Raw genomic sequence first — 17,659 nt, 5'->3', positions numbered from 1 at the left:
AGGTAATAGGTCTTAATATGCTTCAAATCCCAATTATTTTACAATAACCTGGAGGCACGACATAAAATTGCAGCCAGGAAACAGAAGATGCTCTTGCCCAGCTTTATTTATTACACACTTTGATTACTGTGGACATCACTGTGATCCCTGAAAACCAAATATACAGATATGCCCAGGATAGCACACTGTTGCAAGACCATAAACATTGTACAGTTTTAATCAAGGAGCATCCTTCTAAAATGCTCTTTCTCAAAAGGTGGGATATTTTTACCCAATAAAAGTAAAAACATCATGGGTTTTTTGTCTGATTTTGTTGGTTTTCTTTTTTTTAATATTGCATTGCTATTTAAAAAAATGAAAGAGAAAGAAAAAAGCTGGCATCTACAACAATAATTGCTGAAATAAAGGATTCTGGTACATCTTACATCTCTAGATCTTTCTGTCCTCATAGTCAGAATGAGACTACAGATAGACAGGTATATGAAATATTTACTCTGGGTTGTTATTGGATGAATTGCACTGGAGTTTAAGTCCTTCAGAAAATAATAATTAAAAAAAGCTTCTGTGGCTTCTGTTTGAAATGTTTGTATCATATCAGTGGAAATGAAAGAATCACAGAATGGTTTGGGTTGGAGGGGACCTGGAATCCCACCCAGGGACACCTTCCACTGTCCCAGGCTGCTCCCAACCTCAGTGTCCAACCTGGAACTGAACATTCCAGGGATCCAGGGGCAGCCACAGCAAATCTGGGAAATCTGTTCCAAGCCCTCACCAGCCTCACAGTAAAGAATTCCTCCCTAATATCCAATCCAAAGCTGCTCTCTGACAGTTTGAAGCCATTCCCCTTTGTCCTGTCACTCCATCCCTTGTAAGAAGTCTCTCCCCATCTTTCTTGTCAGCTCCCTTCAGAAAATGTTCTCATCTTTATCCTCTCCACTCACACACTTTCTTTTTCTCTCTGCTTTTCTTGATTTTCAATAAATACTACCTTTTTTGTCCCCATAAAAACCTTGTTCTCTTCAAACCATGAAAAGTATCACTCTCAAATATATTTATAACTCTTCTTTATGTTCTTTCCTTTCACAGTAGAGGTTTCCCCTCAAGTTGGCTCTCATTTTAGAAGATGTTAATGAATAACCAATAAATCAGTAATTTATAAGGAAAAACAGAAGAAGAAAATAATATTGATATTTTCCAATACTTTTTGGGAAAAAAATATTGATATTTTCCAATACTTATTAGCCTACAATTCTTTCTCCAAAAGAATTTGGTCTTTCACACTAAAAAAAAAATCATAAATGGGGTTTTTTATAGCATCCATTCTAATGAATTATGTTTTATTTTCATTTAAATTCCCAATTGCAGAATTGAGGGATTGTGAGATAATAAGAAACTTGCTAAAGTTTGTAATAGATTTTTAATGACTGTCGCCTTGTCAACCATTGTCACAGGGTGCATTAAGGAAACTAATGCTGAAGTCACAGAAAAAAAAAAAAAATCAACAACCACATTTTGTCCTCTCAATCTACATTTCCAGAGAAAACAAGCAGATTTTCTAATACAAAATGAATAAACTTAGGAAAAAAAATAAAAGGTAGTTAAAAATGAAGAAATTAATGTTTTTTTCCTCCAGCCAAGACTCACACGTAAGAGACGTACGTGCACCATGTAGCAGATTATTTTAAGATGAAGCAAAATAAACACATCCATCCACTGTTGTGTTAAATAGTTGCAATCACAGCTTAGAGAACCCTAAGCATAATTCTGAATCAATATATACAGAATAATGGAAAGCTTGTTTTTGCATTTAAATACAATAAATACAGCGCTGGTGAATCCACCAATTCAGATATTACAGGCCTCTTTGTGCAAACACACCCAGCTGCAATTGCTCAATGACAAAAAATTATGATATTATCAAAACCCAAGAGTAAATTTAAGGAAGTGAATTTACCAAGCTTAAACAGTGCACTAGCAACATAAAACAACAGATCATCAATTACATAGTTGTTAAATATTTACCAAATCCTCAGAAAGTCCTTTGAATTATAATTTTTTTTTTAAAAAATATTTCAAGTTGATGTCAGGAATCAATAAAGAATGGAGAGAAATGAAATCTATAATATGAGCCATACAGAGACACAGGTATCGCCATCAATGATACAATCTCTCAGAAAATAAAAATTATTAACATAATAAGGAGCTGCACAGAAATATTTCCACACAGATGAGCATCATAAACACAAACATATTCCTGAGTAGACTTTGCAACATTTAACTCAAACTATTTTTTTTCCATTCTGCACAGCCCTGGAACAATACATTTCCAATTTCTGCACATATAAATCATTTGTATGTGCAACAACAGCTGCACCCTGCATTATATATAATTCAAATATGTTCTACACTGAAAATATTTCTCCTGCCTATTCATTCTCCCATGGATTTCTTACAATATTTATGCTTCAAAATGTTAGATTTTCTTTGCCCAAATTCCCGAACAATGCCTCGCATTTTCTCCCTCTGTCAGCAAATAGATTAATGCACATAACTGCTTTAGTACAGATTGTTTCACTTCAATGTGTTCAGCTATAGGCAGTGCTTAAGCCTCCACTGTTATCTGTGAAGGTATTTGGGATTAAAATGCTATGAAACTATAAATATTGATTACATACCTCATTTAAACATAACCAAACTAATTTGGACTCAGGATTTCTTCTAGTCCGAGAGTAACGTCGCTACTAAAAGCAATTACAACCCAGCACATGTTTATGACACTCAAATTTCTTTGGCATGCAGGAGCTCTTTATCAAAGTTAAAATGCAAACCCACTGCCACAGCACCCGAAAGCTGGTTTTATGTCTGGTGTAAAACAAAAAACATGTTATTTTCCCCTGAAGCAGGCTGGAAGAGCAGGGCTGTCTGAAGCCTTCATGTCACACTCACAGAATCACAGGGATGCAACAATGCTGAAGTGAAATACATTTCTGGGAGGATGACATCCCACTCAGTTATAATTGAACCAAGGTAAACATCAGGCATTTTGTGGGGGGGGGGGAGGGGGAAGAAGCAGGAAACATCTCTGCAATTGCCAGCTGGAGGGAAAAAAAAAAAGCCATAAGAGCCTACCTGAGACAAGCGAGACTGTGTCTTTCTCCCATGAGACAACAGTGATGTATGCCTCCACAGAGGAGGGGATAATGCACTTGAACACTGCTACATTGCCTCTCATGGCTTTCTGGTCCTCCACACGGACTGTATAGGGTTCCCGTAAAACTGCAGGGACAAAAAGGAGCCTTTGTTAAATAAACTGCAGCCCCATTCCTGGGTGAGCCTTGCAAAGTGCCCCCCAGAATCAGGCTGTGTGCTCTTACTGCAGTGAATGACTCACATTTACAAGGCTGATTACAAGTTGATACAAAAGCATTCCCACATCTTTTTGTTTCCTCAAAATCTGCATCCCTTACTCTGTGCTCTTCCCTCACCTAATTCTGGGAGGTTCGGGTAGGAACTGCATAGTTATGTGGGAAACGGTGTTATGTTTTATGTTATTTGTGCAGTTTTCCCAGCCACAGCTCCCTTCATGAAGGGTTTTCTGTTCCATCAAAGAGCACAGAGGCACTCGCAGGTGCTGTGTGTGAATTAGACATCCAGAGGGGAGAAGAGAAGGTCAGTGTCATTTAGGATTTTGAAGGAAAAAAATCAATGCAGGTGACAGAGAGAAAAAAAGAAATATGTGTCAGGAACACTGAGAAATGAGAATACGTCGAGAGCTACATTTGATTGACCAGCTCTGAAAGAAGTCAGTTAATGGAAAAAAAAAAAAAAAAAAACAGACACAAAGCCACAATTATATTAAACAAAACCCTGTTATAATAAAATCCAACACAATTAAAAAAAAAATGTTTAGAATCAGCATAGCATTTGTCTTGAGTCGGAAATAATTAATTTAATGGAAAAAGAGAAAAAAAAAAGAGTAACTGGGTGGACAAGGAGGATAAAAGCACAACTGGAAAAATCATTCCCACCACAACAATATTGCTGGGAGGAGATGAAGTGGCACTGGGGGGGAGAATGGAAAGAAGGGAAATCGTGAAACAGTTCCATGAACAGTGAGGGATGAGCATTTCTGTGAGCAAGAAAGAGTTCATGGAGAAGGTGGCAGAGCAGAGAAGAGAGAGAAGCTCTACATCAAGCAGAAGTTCTACATCTTCTACAGCAACTGAATGGGTGAGACAGACGAGCACATCACAGGCTCTCCAAGGGAACACAAGGTCAAGGTGCAAAAAAAACCAAAAAAAGAAATCACAAATCACAACAGCCAAAACAAACCATTTCAATGGGATGAGTGCATTAGAAATTTCTGTGTGTCTGAGACCTGCACCTGCCTGAGGGTAAAAGTTATTTCAAAAGTTACAATGCTGAGCTGCCACATTACAGGGACGTTTCTTGCCCACGTTTTGTGTCCACAAACACACACCAAGCTATTATACAAATGAATTTAGCCCCATTGATTCCATCTGAAAAGTCATCAATTTTTTTTTTTTTTTTAGAGTTTAAAAGATTGTTTCTCAACACCAGGAGCGCTGGAATTTCTAAATATCTGCCCCACCTAGGATGTATTTCAAGAAATAAAAGGCAGAGTGATTAAATGTAATCACAGTCTTCAAAATGCAAACGGCGTCAAATTTTCAGGTCCTTTGTTACCATTGCAAAATGTAAGATTGAATTTCTCGATCGCAAACATTGCTATAAGAATATAACTTTCAGAAGCCCTAACTAAAAATAAATATTTTTAATTAAAAATGAAATATCTTTTTGAAAAGGAAAAAAAAAATCCATTTTCTATTACAAGATAGACACTGCTAGTTTTTTAAAAAGTCAATAATGGATTTCTAATGAAAGGTTAGGATTCTTAACCCTGTTTTGACTGTTAAACTGATATTATAAACACTTTTAATGCAGTGACTTTTCTGCATTGGCTGCCCTGTGGTGAATAATTCCCCAAGCCTTGTCCTACACCCAGGGAATGGCACATGGATCATCTTAATGAGGCTGATTTGTGTCTGTGCTCTTGCTCCAGCCATCATTCCCAGGAAAGGCAGCAATATCCCAACTCACTGCTGAAGGTATTTGTACTTACTGATCTTGTCAATAAAATCTGACACAGAAACCATGCGGGGCACAAAAACTGGAAAGAAGTTTATTCATTTCCTTGCTTAAAAAAAATTTACATTATCGTGATTTACGAGGCTCCTCAGCTATTTCCAGATCATAGTTTTGACAGCTTCCATGAATAAATTGCTGATTGTTACTTTTTCTATTTTTTTTAAGTCCCAAGTCTCCAGGTCACTAATTTAATTTATATGAGAATGTCAGCCTTAGCTAAAGAAAAAAAAAAATAGACTCTTCACTGTCATGACTGCATAGGAGAGCTTGATGATAAACTGGAGACCTTTACTCCCATGTGGGACTGGCATGGAAGAGGATTAGGTTTGGGTGTCCAGGTGCGGGGGTTAGGATTTTTAGGAGGAGTTGGGGAAAGTTTGTTGCACTATATCCAAAATTACATGCAAAACCACAATTACAATTATCTGTGAGCTGGACTTTTTGTTTCTGCTGCCCATACTCCTGGGAAAAGTGGTAAATGAGCTCCAGACTTTCTCAAGCTGACTTTGAGAACGGGCAGAACCATATTAGTCTTTGTGCTATGACCAGATTATCCACTGACTTCTTCTGCATTCTTAGCAAACCGATTGCTGTTGGAGTGCATTGGAAGGAGGAAATCAGAAAACAAAACCCCAAAATCATATTACTTAGTGCCAGTCTGAAATATTTGTCAGATTTCACATGAATAGAAATAATTTTCAAGAGCTATGTAAAGAAATGAAGTTTCTAATTTCAAATTTGAGCAAGCCAGGGTTTATCATCTGAGCATAAAATACACTTGACTGCCATGCACAGAAGACTCCAAGCTGTGTTTTCCTGTGATTGAGGGGTTACACGCGCCCTTGGAAAAGATGCTCACTGATATCTGCGCCCTGCCATCAGGCACAGGGACAGCATCAGCTCATGTGAAGGAAGGGAACTCATTTAACTCGTTATCCAAACCTCACATCAACCGAGAAATTGAGCTAAATGGAGAAATGAGTGGATATGGGATAAAAGGTTAAAAGGGAAAGAAAAGAGGTAAAGGGGACATTTCTGACTTGGCAAAAAGAGTTAACTCCTGAACCAAGCACCTAAACTACCAACAGCAAGGTCCTTTTTTAAAGTCCTTTTTCTATTTACAAGGTTCATTTCTCAAGCAGAGGGAAAAGTCTTGTTTTGGGGTTCCATGGATTAATGTTTTACCCCTAAAGGAACATCAGTTCAGAACCTTAGCTAGCAACACTGCAAGTTTTAGCCTCCTTTGTATCACCACATTAGTTTATCTAAGAAATGTAAAAATTGGAGAGCAATCCTGGAAAAAAATTCTGACCCAAAGATGTTCAAAATGGAGACACAGTAACAAATCCAGAAAAGATAAAAAATAAATATTATGTTGTTTCTAAATATAATTCTACCAGACAATTTGCCCTCAAATCTATGACAGTAAAACCAAAAGCTCAAAAACCCGAACCAAATTTCAAACATAAAGTTGGTTACAATGTGCTCATATGAATCTTTGATTTTCAAGCTTTTTCTTTTTTTATGGACAACTAAATAATTTCATAAGAAGCATCAACCATCATAGAACTCTCCATATATGTAACATGATAATTTGTTTCTAGTGGATTCTTCTTGTGCAAGAAAACCCACTTTTCTGGACTAAAATTTTAATGAGACATGAATTTCATGGAAACCTGGTTTTTATTCTTGCATCCCAGCTGCCTACAAACTACAGATCTTTGAATGTTAACTTATTGTTAAGAAGAAGAGAATGCATTTCATTTTTTAAAAAGAAAGTCTCAGGCAAATCTACTTGTTAACTCTTCACAGTTTTTTCCCTGTGAAACTCCTGTGAAGACAAATCTCCAGAGGAAAGGTCGCTCTCTTCTGAGAAAAGCCTAGCATAGTTCCACCAATAATAAAGAGCTTCCAAGGAATTGCATTTGCCAAGGGTCAGCTCCCAGACTATTTTTTGTTTGTTTGTTTGAATATTTTAATTAACTGTAGGGGATAGACCAAAATCTTCCAAAGCCGTGCACTCATGTTTTTGTGTGCTGTAACAAAAGGCCTGGATTTGATCCCTCTGTAATTCCCCACTGGCTGACCCAGTCAGTACAGAAAACAGGTGCAAAAACCATTCTGCTCATTTGCATATTTTAGCTTAAAGAGAAAGCACCGCCCATGGACCACATCAGCTGCTGAATCATTGCAGGGGACACAAACTTCCATCTCAAAACAAAGTACAAGTGACCACAAACAAGGGTGTAGAGGTGTGATTTAGGGCAAAACATCCCTATTCTCTTCCAGCCCACATACAAAATCCATCTTTTGCTCACACAGTTCTTTAATGCACAAGCATGGTTTGATCGTTGATTTGATTATCAGTTCATTTCTCCTTATATTTGTGCTCATCTGATCTTTGGAGAAACTAACTTCTCAGCAGCAAAATAATGCAAACTGGGGAGGAGAGGAAAGGATTCACAATATTTCCTAACATTGTTAAGAGTTTAGAGGTTACACTTCTGGCCAACTTCCCTTGATTGATATGTGCTGCTACTCTTTGAAACGCCCAAGTTCCCTCCCTCCTCAACCCCATCCAAACCCAATAAGAGATTCTACTTACCAGCCTTAATGTGAACATCCTGACTCCTGATTTTCCCTGAAGGATTTTCAGCTGTGCAATAGTAAGTGTTATCATGGATTAAGTTATTAAAGCTTGAAGGAGGGAAGGGGAAAATTTGGAGAGTGCCATTGGGGTGGACGTGGCGGATCCCTGGGACATCGTAGATCTCCTCGCCCGTCGCTAGGTACCATCTGAGCGTCACCGGGGGGATCCCCGCTGCTGGACAGGGGACCAGAGTCCCTGTGGTGCTAGCAAACACTACCTCTTGCAGAGATGCATTGACAAAGTAGAGACTGGCATGTAGCTCTTCACTGAAAACTGCAAGACAAAAAAAGAAAAAAAAAGAACAGACCTTGAAAACCCGAGAGGTTTCAGCAGCGCACGAAACGATTCAACGACGCCAAGTCAAACGCCGCGCCCAGGGAGGGTAATCAAAGCATCTGGATGCTAATGTCAGGTCTAATGAAATAAATAAATAAATAAATAAAATAAAATTATTCTAATTTTCAAAGAAAGCACCACCAGGTTAAACACAGTAAGTGGTTTACACCCAAAAGTAAAATGAGAAATCCCTTCAGGTGTAAATGGATTCAGATCCACTCACTTCTGCACTTGCTGAGGCAGCACTCTTGGTACAGCCTGTAAAAATCTATCAGTAATCTGCCTTTATGAAATTTTCAAGACTAAATTTCTGCCTGGAACACAAGCAGTTTCTTGTAGCATCCCTAAATTCATTTTTACAATCTTTCCATGGCAAAAATTATTTATAAAGTAATAAAAAGAAGTGAGCAAACAGTGAAAAAAAATCCTGTAACTCCTTAATTGTAATTCACGTTTATACTTAATACAGATACAGCTCAGTAAATGTTTTATATCATTTGGTCAGGTCTTTCTAGAAAAGACCTCTAAACCTAGGTGCCTCTGATAATCTTGGTTCTGCCACCCATGTGACTCCTTGGAGTCCCACTCCCAACCTTTAGCTGAAGATTGAGTACCACTGGAAAGAGTCAATATTAGTCAGAGCACCAGACGAACCACTTCTGCCATTCAGCTCTCACTGGAGGGATTGAAGTCTCCAGGTGGTTGAAAGGCCCCCCATCATTTCCTCTAAAGTACTTTCCTAACCTCCGTTGAAGAGCTGATAAGCCTAGCACATAATTTTTGTTTCCCAGTAAATGGTAGGATATATTCCAATACCACAAATCTGCTTTATATGTGCATATGGTGCTCACTTGTAAAAAAAAAAAAAAACTGGTCGGTTTTGCTTGACACAAACACAGAGACTTGGATGTTTTACTGTATCTTGAATGCAGTAGATTCTGACAGGATTTGCTAAAGCAAGGCTGGTAAGGGGTCAGCTTATGAAAAGGTGACTGACCCTGCTGGAGGAGATCCCAGCAAGCAATGATGAGAGAGATTTCAGGGTTGCCTTCATTTGCACAAGATGGATTCTATTCTGCAGAAAGAACTTGCAACCCTAATGTTAAGCCATGAACTCTCTGTCTAACTCTGCCACTGCATTTTACGATAGTTTGGAGCACAAAATAGACTATTTTCCCTTCTCTCTTTTGATATCTTGCAAAGATGCAAAGTGGGAAGGTGTTCATTCTAATTATCATCAGGAGAGACTCTAAAGAAAGCAAAACTGGTTCTGGGAATCCCTGGAAACTGATAAAAGAGAGACACCCTCTCCAATAGAGAAAGATGTCTGGCATGCAGGAGACAGATAAATGAGTGGCACAGAGAAGGTTGAAAGGAGGTTCAGAAAGGAGAAATTTCAACTCTGGTGCTGAGCTCCTGCATTTAGATGAGGCAGGTGCCAGCATAGAATAAAGTCCCCTACAAGAAAGTTCCATCTAGAGGGTGCAATCCCAAGAGGAGCACAAGCATCTGGAAAGCAAATATAGGCACAATAAAACTAAGTAGAAGAAGAAGCTGAATCCTCATTCAGAAGGAATGAATAAGATGGTGCCATTTTTACATAATCACATTTCTAATTATAGTTGCACTTTGAAGCAGAGAACGGTATTGTTGGTAACATAATAGAGAACTGTGAAAAAAAAAAACAATTTAGCATTGTTCGTCTGCTGTACAAGCTTTTCTCTACAAATACAAATGAAACAATCAACAGGGCATTTAATTTCCACTGGCCAACAAGACATGCACGTAGAAGTAATAAACATAGTTCACATTTGCCAGCTTTCATTATGCTGTGTTGCTTTTTAGCAGATATCCAAGCAAATCCAGTAGATTTCCTGGCCAAGAACAGAGAGGTAAATACCAAATTATGAACACCATAAAAATAGAGAATATCAGGAACTTTGTTTGACACTTCCATAGAATCTAACTTCCCAATTAAACACAGCACAGCTGAACTAGAGACTCATACCAGCAGCACATAACAATGAATTTTTCCAGCTGCTTTGTATCCCCTGTTGAAGCTTTCACTACTCTTGACAAACTTTGCGTCCATCAGCCAGTACAATAGTGCTTCATTTTAAACCAGCATCTGCTGTGCATTCATCCTAATGGCAGCCACAAACACACCAAGATCCCTGGAAAATAATCACAGTGCTGTAATACACACACTTATACACAATGCTGACAGCCCAGATGCTTTTTGTGGTGGAATTCACTGTGTGAGCTACGTTGGAGGCATCCAATGACAAAAATGGGATTTCAGAAGCTTTTATTAAAAAGATATTTCTCCTCAGCATTCCATAGGATGAAAGGGATTAGCTGAATGACAGAACAAGTGGTTTACTGAAAACTAATGGAAAGTGAGAAAAGTCAAAGATGATGTCTAATTAATTACATGACACTTAATGATAGAGTATGATCCAACTAAACACTGTATTTTTCAGAAAGCAGAAGCAATTCAGACTAAGAGTTGCAAGGGAGAGTGGCAATGGAAGCTGATGAAAGTTAGGGAAATAAAACAGCAAAGAAAATACCCAAAGAATGAAAACGAAACAAAAAAGACAACCATAGTAGAGAAAATAATATCCAAGGCAGAGCCAAAAACTCCTTCAGCTGAGTGACTGCACTTGGCCTGGACAGAGATCACATCATTCCAGAGAGTAAGGGAAGAAAAGGCAAAGATTCTTCCTGAATAAGGGTTATTTATTACCAAACCAATAATTCTTGAGGGAAACAAGAGAAAGGCTGCACCTCAGCAGTGCTCAGGTGCCCCAGCTGGAATGAAAAGGTGACAAACAACCTGCACCTGCAAGCACTTTGGGGCAAGAAGGCAGAGATTTGCATCCTTGGCTGGGTGGTTAAAGGAGAACATCAGCAGTTTATCAGATCAAAGGACAAGAAGCACTTCTGGAGTCTAAAGCTCAATAGATGCCAGGATCTCACTCTTACAAAAATGGGGTGAGAGGTATGGGGGAAGGAAAAGCAGAAGGGAGAGAGGGAGGAAGATGGGAGGTGGATAATTTTTTTGCAAGTTCAATCAGCATTCCTTACTCTCAAGTGCTTGAAGTGATAAGGGGAACTGACAAAGCATTATAGCCAAGGAGGTTTCTCCTGATTTTCAGTCGAGACAACGCTACCGTGCTTAGCAAAGTGCTGAATACATCAGCAAAATTTCTGTTGGCATTTGAGAGATCTATTTTCAACTAAACTGATTCTTTACAAGCTGCTCTGCAGGGCTGTGAACTGATCTCCCTCAGCAAGGGAGCCAGGCTGGGCAGGTGAAACCAGGACGGACACACAGCTATGAAGATTTAGCTTGGGTTTGACATTTCCAACACCTGCAGCTATTGGCACAGCTAAGAATGGAGTCATTTTTTGTTTTGACAGAGGTGGCCTTTTCTCCCCTCAGGCAGGTCACTCCTCCAGGTCTCCAGCTCCTACACGTGTGCATGCTGAGCACTTGAAGGTCTTCTACAAGGACCTAGCCAAAACCTCTTGTGATATTCCTGCCTATGAGGGATTTGTCAAGGCTTCACAAGGCAAACCAGGCTGAATCTGCTGTTTCTCAATCCTCCTTTTTACTGGGCAGAAGGGGGGTGTCACTAAGGTGTGAGAGAGAAGATCCTACATTTAAATTACAGCACTGCATCCAGCTTGGGCTCTGGTGACAAGGAGGGATCAGCACCAATAAAGAAATGCAAAAGTAAACCATGAAACCATCTGTCCTCTTCCCTTCCTCCACAATGTGCCCCTTCAGGCTGCTTCATCTGCAAGAACCTTTACCCTAAAGATGCCAAAAGTGAAAACTTTCCCAAAACAAAAGAAAATTTTTTGTCTGTTCAACTCAGTGCCAGAATGCAATGCTGAGCCTTGGTGTTGTACATAATTCCTTTTGATCATGTGCTTCTTCATCTTTTAGTAAGTTTAAATAACACTTGTGTGATTTTGAAGTTGTCTTTTTGGGCCTCATGTTCTTCCAAACCCACATTCTGCAACTGGCCATTTGAAGATCATTTGAAGACCAGTCAGCACACTCAAAAATATGAATAAAATGTCTCTGAACAATTAATTGATACTTATATTTAATTCACCCGCCGTACCCTTTTCAAGGACTGAATGCTGTTCATATAATGTTTTTGCAAGTGGAAAGTTTGGTCTTAAATGAATAACTATTTCAAACTAAGGGAAAAATTAGTTCTCATCCATTTGATTAATCAAATCCAGCATGAAATATTTATATAGATAAATTAAAAGATATTAATCAAAGTGAAAGTCTGGAGCCAAGAGACCACTGAGATTATTTAGATAAAATAAAAATCTAAACAGAAAAGATATATTCTGTAATTAAGCAGTTGACTGCACTCCTGCACTACAGCAGGTTTGTAGAAACAGACTGAACTGTGTTACAGTGGAACTTGAGGTTTGCCACAGCTTTGGACATCAATGTTCCCTCTCTTTTTCTCCTCACTGAGGTTGTGATTGAGGAACTGGGCAACAATCAAGTATTTCCTTCAGATTTATTGGATTATATAAGGTGCCACTTTAAAATGTAATAATGTCTCACTTTTAGATACAGCTGCCCAAACACAAAAAACACAGCAGCAAACCCAATGAGTATCATAAAAACAGAAAAAGGAAAGAAAGGACAGTATTTAATAAAGTCTAAGCTCTTAGTGCTGAATTTGGAATGGGAGAACATCTGGGACTGCTTGTTACCATGATGGGACAACACATTCCAGAAAAAGCTGACATTTGGAAAAAATTTTGCAAACAGATGCAAAGCAGCATGAGACACATTCCCTTAAGCAGTTTCAGGACTAAGAACCTGTGTATTCTTTTCAGCTCATCAAGCTCTCATCAAAGTTTAAGAAAAACAATAAGATATCAGTATCCTGGATGCCTTCTGGAAGAGGCCTTGTCCTAAAAGACCTCAGCCACCATGCCTTGGGTAGGTGAGCACTTTTTCGTGCCCTTTCCACAGGTAATGTATGAATAACACAGCCTGGGCTCAGCTGAGCCCCTGCCTTGATGGGCAAATCACTCACTTCACTTGGCCCACCATCTCCAGCAGATAGAGAGGGATTAGGACAGCTTTCCAACTTTTTGAACATCTCATTTAACTGGAGAAGTTCAGCACACGTGCCCCAACATTTTTAGCCTCTGGGTGGATGTTTGCTGTCTACATTTATGGACACTTGTACTGTGAGTTCAGCCCATCTGGCTCATGCAGGAGCCTAAAAGCATCACAGCCTTTGCCTGTCCTTACAGCAGCAATTCCTAAATGCATCTCCAGGCTGCAGAAAATTCAAAAACAGGGTGGGGTTTTTTTGTTGATTTTCTTTTGTTTTGGTGGGGGAGGTGGCATATTAAAAGATATAGTAGAATCAGAGCAAAAAAGGACAAAGATCATGGAATAATATCCTGAGTTGGAAGTGACCCACCAGGATCATCAAGTTCAACTGCTGGCCCTGCACAGGACCATCCTCAGGAGCCACATCACGTGTTCCCTTGCATCCCCAAAAGAGGACAGGGAAGAGATCAAAAAAAAAAAAGAGATTATTTGGCAAAATGGAAGAAAAAGGTAACAAGTCAGGTGGAAGTCAGGAGGATGTTAAGACTCAGGGAACTCCCCCGGATCTCATATCTCCTGAAAGACCTGCTGTCAGCCAGACAGCTCCTTTCTCACTGGCCTGAAATCAGAGTAAAAGCAGGCAAGAAAACATCATTGTGACCCATAGTCATTAAAAGCATCTGACTGTGAGGTGGAGACCTAGAAAGAACAAAAGACCCAATTACAATGAAACAACTGAAAAAGTTTTTAAAGGGAGAATTGAAGCTTCATTTTTCAATGGTCAGTGAAAAATATTGAAATCCTCCCTAACAGAGGAAAATAAAATATTGATTTTTCACTGTAAATACAAATATCTTGTAAGACAATTTAATGGAATTAATCTAAAAAGCAGTAAAAAGAAAACCCCTCAAGCCAACTTTTATGGGAAAATGACTGAAACCATCTAAATAAATTATATTTAAGGAAACTGAATTACCAGGATCATACTACAGGTTAATTACCCTGTTGACATCCAAACAATAGAGTATGTTAAGATAATCTTTTTTGCATAAACACACACACACACACAGAACTGATAAATGAAACATTTCTGAATGCACTGATGTGCCTTTCAAACCAGTAGTAGAAACATTACAAATGTAATCACAAATATGCTGCTTACTCAATGCAGAACAGGGAGAGAGATTCTGGGTGGGTGGGAGGGTACAATTCTAGTGAGCTGTGTCATATTTAGGATGATTTTTATTTTTTTTTTTTCAAGATTCTATACTGGATCGCCATGACTGAGACTCAAAAAAGAGAGATATACAAAAAAAAAAAATAAAATATAAAAAGGAGACTAAAGAGACTAAATGGGCCTTTTTTCCTCCAGTACATCTCCTCTTGATGAACTAAAAAAAGCCCTTATTTGAAAAGAATCAAAACCTGATTAGACACTTACAAACAAGAATGTTATTATCACTACTCAATTATCCAGTAACAAGCTATGCAAAGTGACCTAGAGAAATTACTGCAGCTATTGTGGAAAGATCAGAGTGATGAGGCATTACAATAATCCATCTGTGATCGTGTCTCCCTCTAGGGGTTTTATCTAATGACTAACACACAAGGTTGATAAATATTATACATTTTATTAGAGCAAGGCAAATGTACTTTTACAACTTTGGCTTTGATTCTGGCTTTGGATAGGGATTTCTTTTGCTCCTCTAAATTGATGGGGATTGAACATTCCTCATTGTTTGAGGGGAAAGAGAATAAAACACAGCTCACACAAGGAATAAGTTTCAGATGGAAGCAAAATAAGTAACTTCAAGAACAGGAAAACAGCATTGGATACAGATGCTCTGACCAGAATAAAAAGTAAGTCTTATTAAAAAGGAATTAATAAAATGAGGAAGAGTGAAAGCAACCCTAAAGAAGAATTATGAAAGAATGCTAAAATCAAATTTAAATCAATTGCCCAAAATTATCTGATATTACAAATAAAATTAGCAAAGAGATGAAGATATTAAACTAATACATTTACAAAAACACCAAATAAGCAGCACCATGCACAACAGTTTTAAGCCAAGTCAACAAAGGAGAGGACAGTTCTTCCCACAGTATAAAATCTCAAAATGCAGAACTATATCCTATGTTGTGTGTTGTGTAAGGATGGCCTGTATTTTAGGGCTCAACAATATGAATTTGCCATGTGTCCACCAAAAAACCCACCAAAAAATGACGCTTTTCCAAATTGCTACTCTGATTCAATGTGCCAGTGCTCAGCCTCTTATTCCAAAGGGTTACTTGTTTGAATCGGTTTCAAAATCAGAACCACTAATGAGGATAATTAAGTATGCAGTTGGTTTTGCCCACAAATAATAATCACTATGGAAAAAAAGCACTCAGTGTTATGTTATCATTCTCAGAGGACAGAAACTTCCATTAAATCAAAGCAGGCTTCCACAATTAAAAGAAAAGGTCCTCAGGTGAAACCATAAAAAGACACACAAGTCATAGGGCAGGGAGAGAAGTGTGGGTTTTGGTGGAGTGCACAAATGCAGGGTGGCAATTGCAATAGATGCAATAATCTCTGGTTAAAAAAATACCAACCAAAAAAACCAACCAAACAAACAAACAAAAAAAAAACAAACCCAAAATTGTTAATCTATGGGCAAAAAAATATACATCTGTGCCTCTTGAACCCAAAAACCCAGTTCCACTCATTCCTATCATAAGGAACACACTGCAAGAACACCAAAAACAATAGGACAAATAAGAGAAAAGCCTCAGATTTATTTTTCTCTCAAAAATATTTTATGAGCAAGAGAAATAAAGATAATTAGATGTGCCTGAGGTTTTTGAAAAATGGAATTAATCCATATTTGTATAGATTTTATTGTAACTGGTTTACAAAATTGTCACTTTTTCCATAAGCACAGCCATTATTTTCAATGACTTATTGGCTGATATTTAACAGGTTTCAATCTGGGGCTTGTCCTCAAAATGCTGCAGTTGACCTAATGCTTCTGAGAGAGTCCTGATGGCCACCAACTTCATATCCTAGTGGGACAAGAGAGTTTTACAAATAAACAGCAAAGCCAAACGTACTTTTTATTATACCTGTCCAGGAAGGAGACAAATTTTTTTAAATATCATCTCTTCCACACACAAATGAAAGCAAAATGGAATAAAATGTTCAGAGGAAATTATGAAGTGTCAGGATGCTTCACAAAATTCCATGAGGGTATGTTTTAGAGAAAAGCAGTCAGGTACATTTTGAGTCTCACAGTCTGGTGACTTCTCTGTCACGTTTCCCACATCCCAGTTGATGCCAGAGCCTGAAAGATCTTTCATTTGGATGCAGGGAACAGCCAGCACACCCTGCTGGGACAGGACCTTAGCCTTTGGGTTTTCTCTGCTCGTGGTGAGTGAACTCCACTGCCAGAGTGAGATTCTCAGCAGAGGACACAATCCTGCCATCCACCCAGCTAGGAAACTGGAGGAGGAGAAAAACCCCATAATGTCAAGGGATTTTTTAAACCTCAACCCCTCAGCTCTATTATTCCACACCACTGATATTCCTGACAAAATATACCTACAAAAGTGGCCCACAAAAGAAAAATCAGCTAAATGGCTTCAAACTGAAAGAAAGTGGATTTAGATGAGATGTTAGGAAGGAATTCTTTAGTGGGAGGATGGTGAGGCTCCCTCCCAGAGGAGCTGTGGCTGCCCCATCTCTGGAAGAGTTCAAAGCCAGGTTGGACAGGGCTTTGGAGCAACCTGGGATAGTGGAAGGCGAGATGCTCTTTAAGGGCCCCTCCAACCCAAACCATTCCATGATTCTATAATGCTACTTATGCCTTGAGGAAGCCTTCAGGAGCTCTCTCTAGTAATGATGGCAAGTTCAACAGGCTCCTGCATCTACAACCCGGATGCAAATGCTTTTGTCACAGCTGAAAACTGACTGCCTTAAACATTTCTGTAAATCCAAAACAGGGCTGAACACACACCACAGGAAGCTCTGCTCCAAAACTCTGAGAGAAGGGGAAAGGAAAGCAGAGGGGGAGATCTGGATGATGCCTAGTTGTATCCCACTCCTCCCCCATACTGAGCCACTTTGGGGGAAAAACCTTTTTTCTTGGATGCACTGAGGGAAAACAATATTGCCCCAAAGGAAAGAAAAGAATGGAGGTTTGGGGTTTGGCTGAGCCTACACCACTTCCACCCAGACACCATCAGTGAGTTCATTCTGTAAGGACAAGCAGGAGAATCTGAAACGTGCTGGCAGCCATCAGCATACAAAACACGAGGTTTTACTGCAAGAAATCACACAAACATTGCTAAATACATTGGTGTTGAAAGAATAAGCATGAAGAATTGGGTGAAAATTTTGGTGGCACAGTATTTCC

General features: G+C 38.8%; 1 protein-coding gene across 2 annotated transcripts in view; it reads right to left on the bottom strand.

Annotated features, from left to right (window-relative positions):
* DSCAM (DS cell adhesion molecule) overlaps positions 1 to 3,247 on the bottom strand; it is a 365,785-nt gene extending 362,538 nt beyond the window's left edge. For both annotated transcript variants that reach the window (XM_062515218.1, XM_062515217.1), the window contains exon 1: positions 3,130 to 3,247. In XM_062515218.1, the coding sequence (XP_062371202.1) occupies positions 3,130 to 3,232 (103 nt within the window). In that variant the 5' untranslated portion in view covers positions 3,233 to 3,247. The remainder of the gene's footprint in view (positions 1 to 3,129) is intronic.
* Positions 3,248 to 17,659: the final 14,412 nt, after the last annotated feature.

Source organism: Cinclus cinclus, chromosome 2 (assembly GCF_963662255.1).
Source record: "Cinclus cinclus chromosome 2, bCinCin1.1, whole genome shotgun sequence".
NCBI classification, from domain to species: Eukaryota; Metazoa; Chordata; class Aves; order Passeriformes; family Cinclidae; genus Cinclus; species Cinclus cinclus.
Note: the sequence above shows the minus strand (reverse complement) of the source record. Positions and strands in the feature narration are given on the sequence as shown.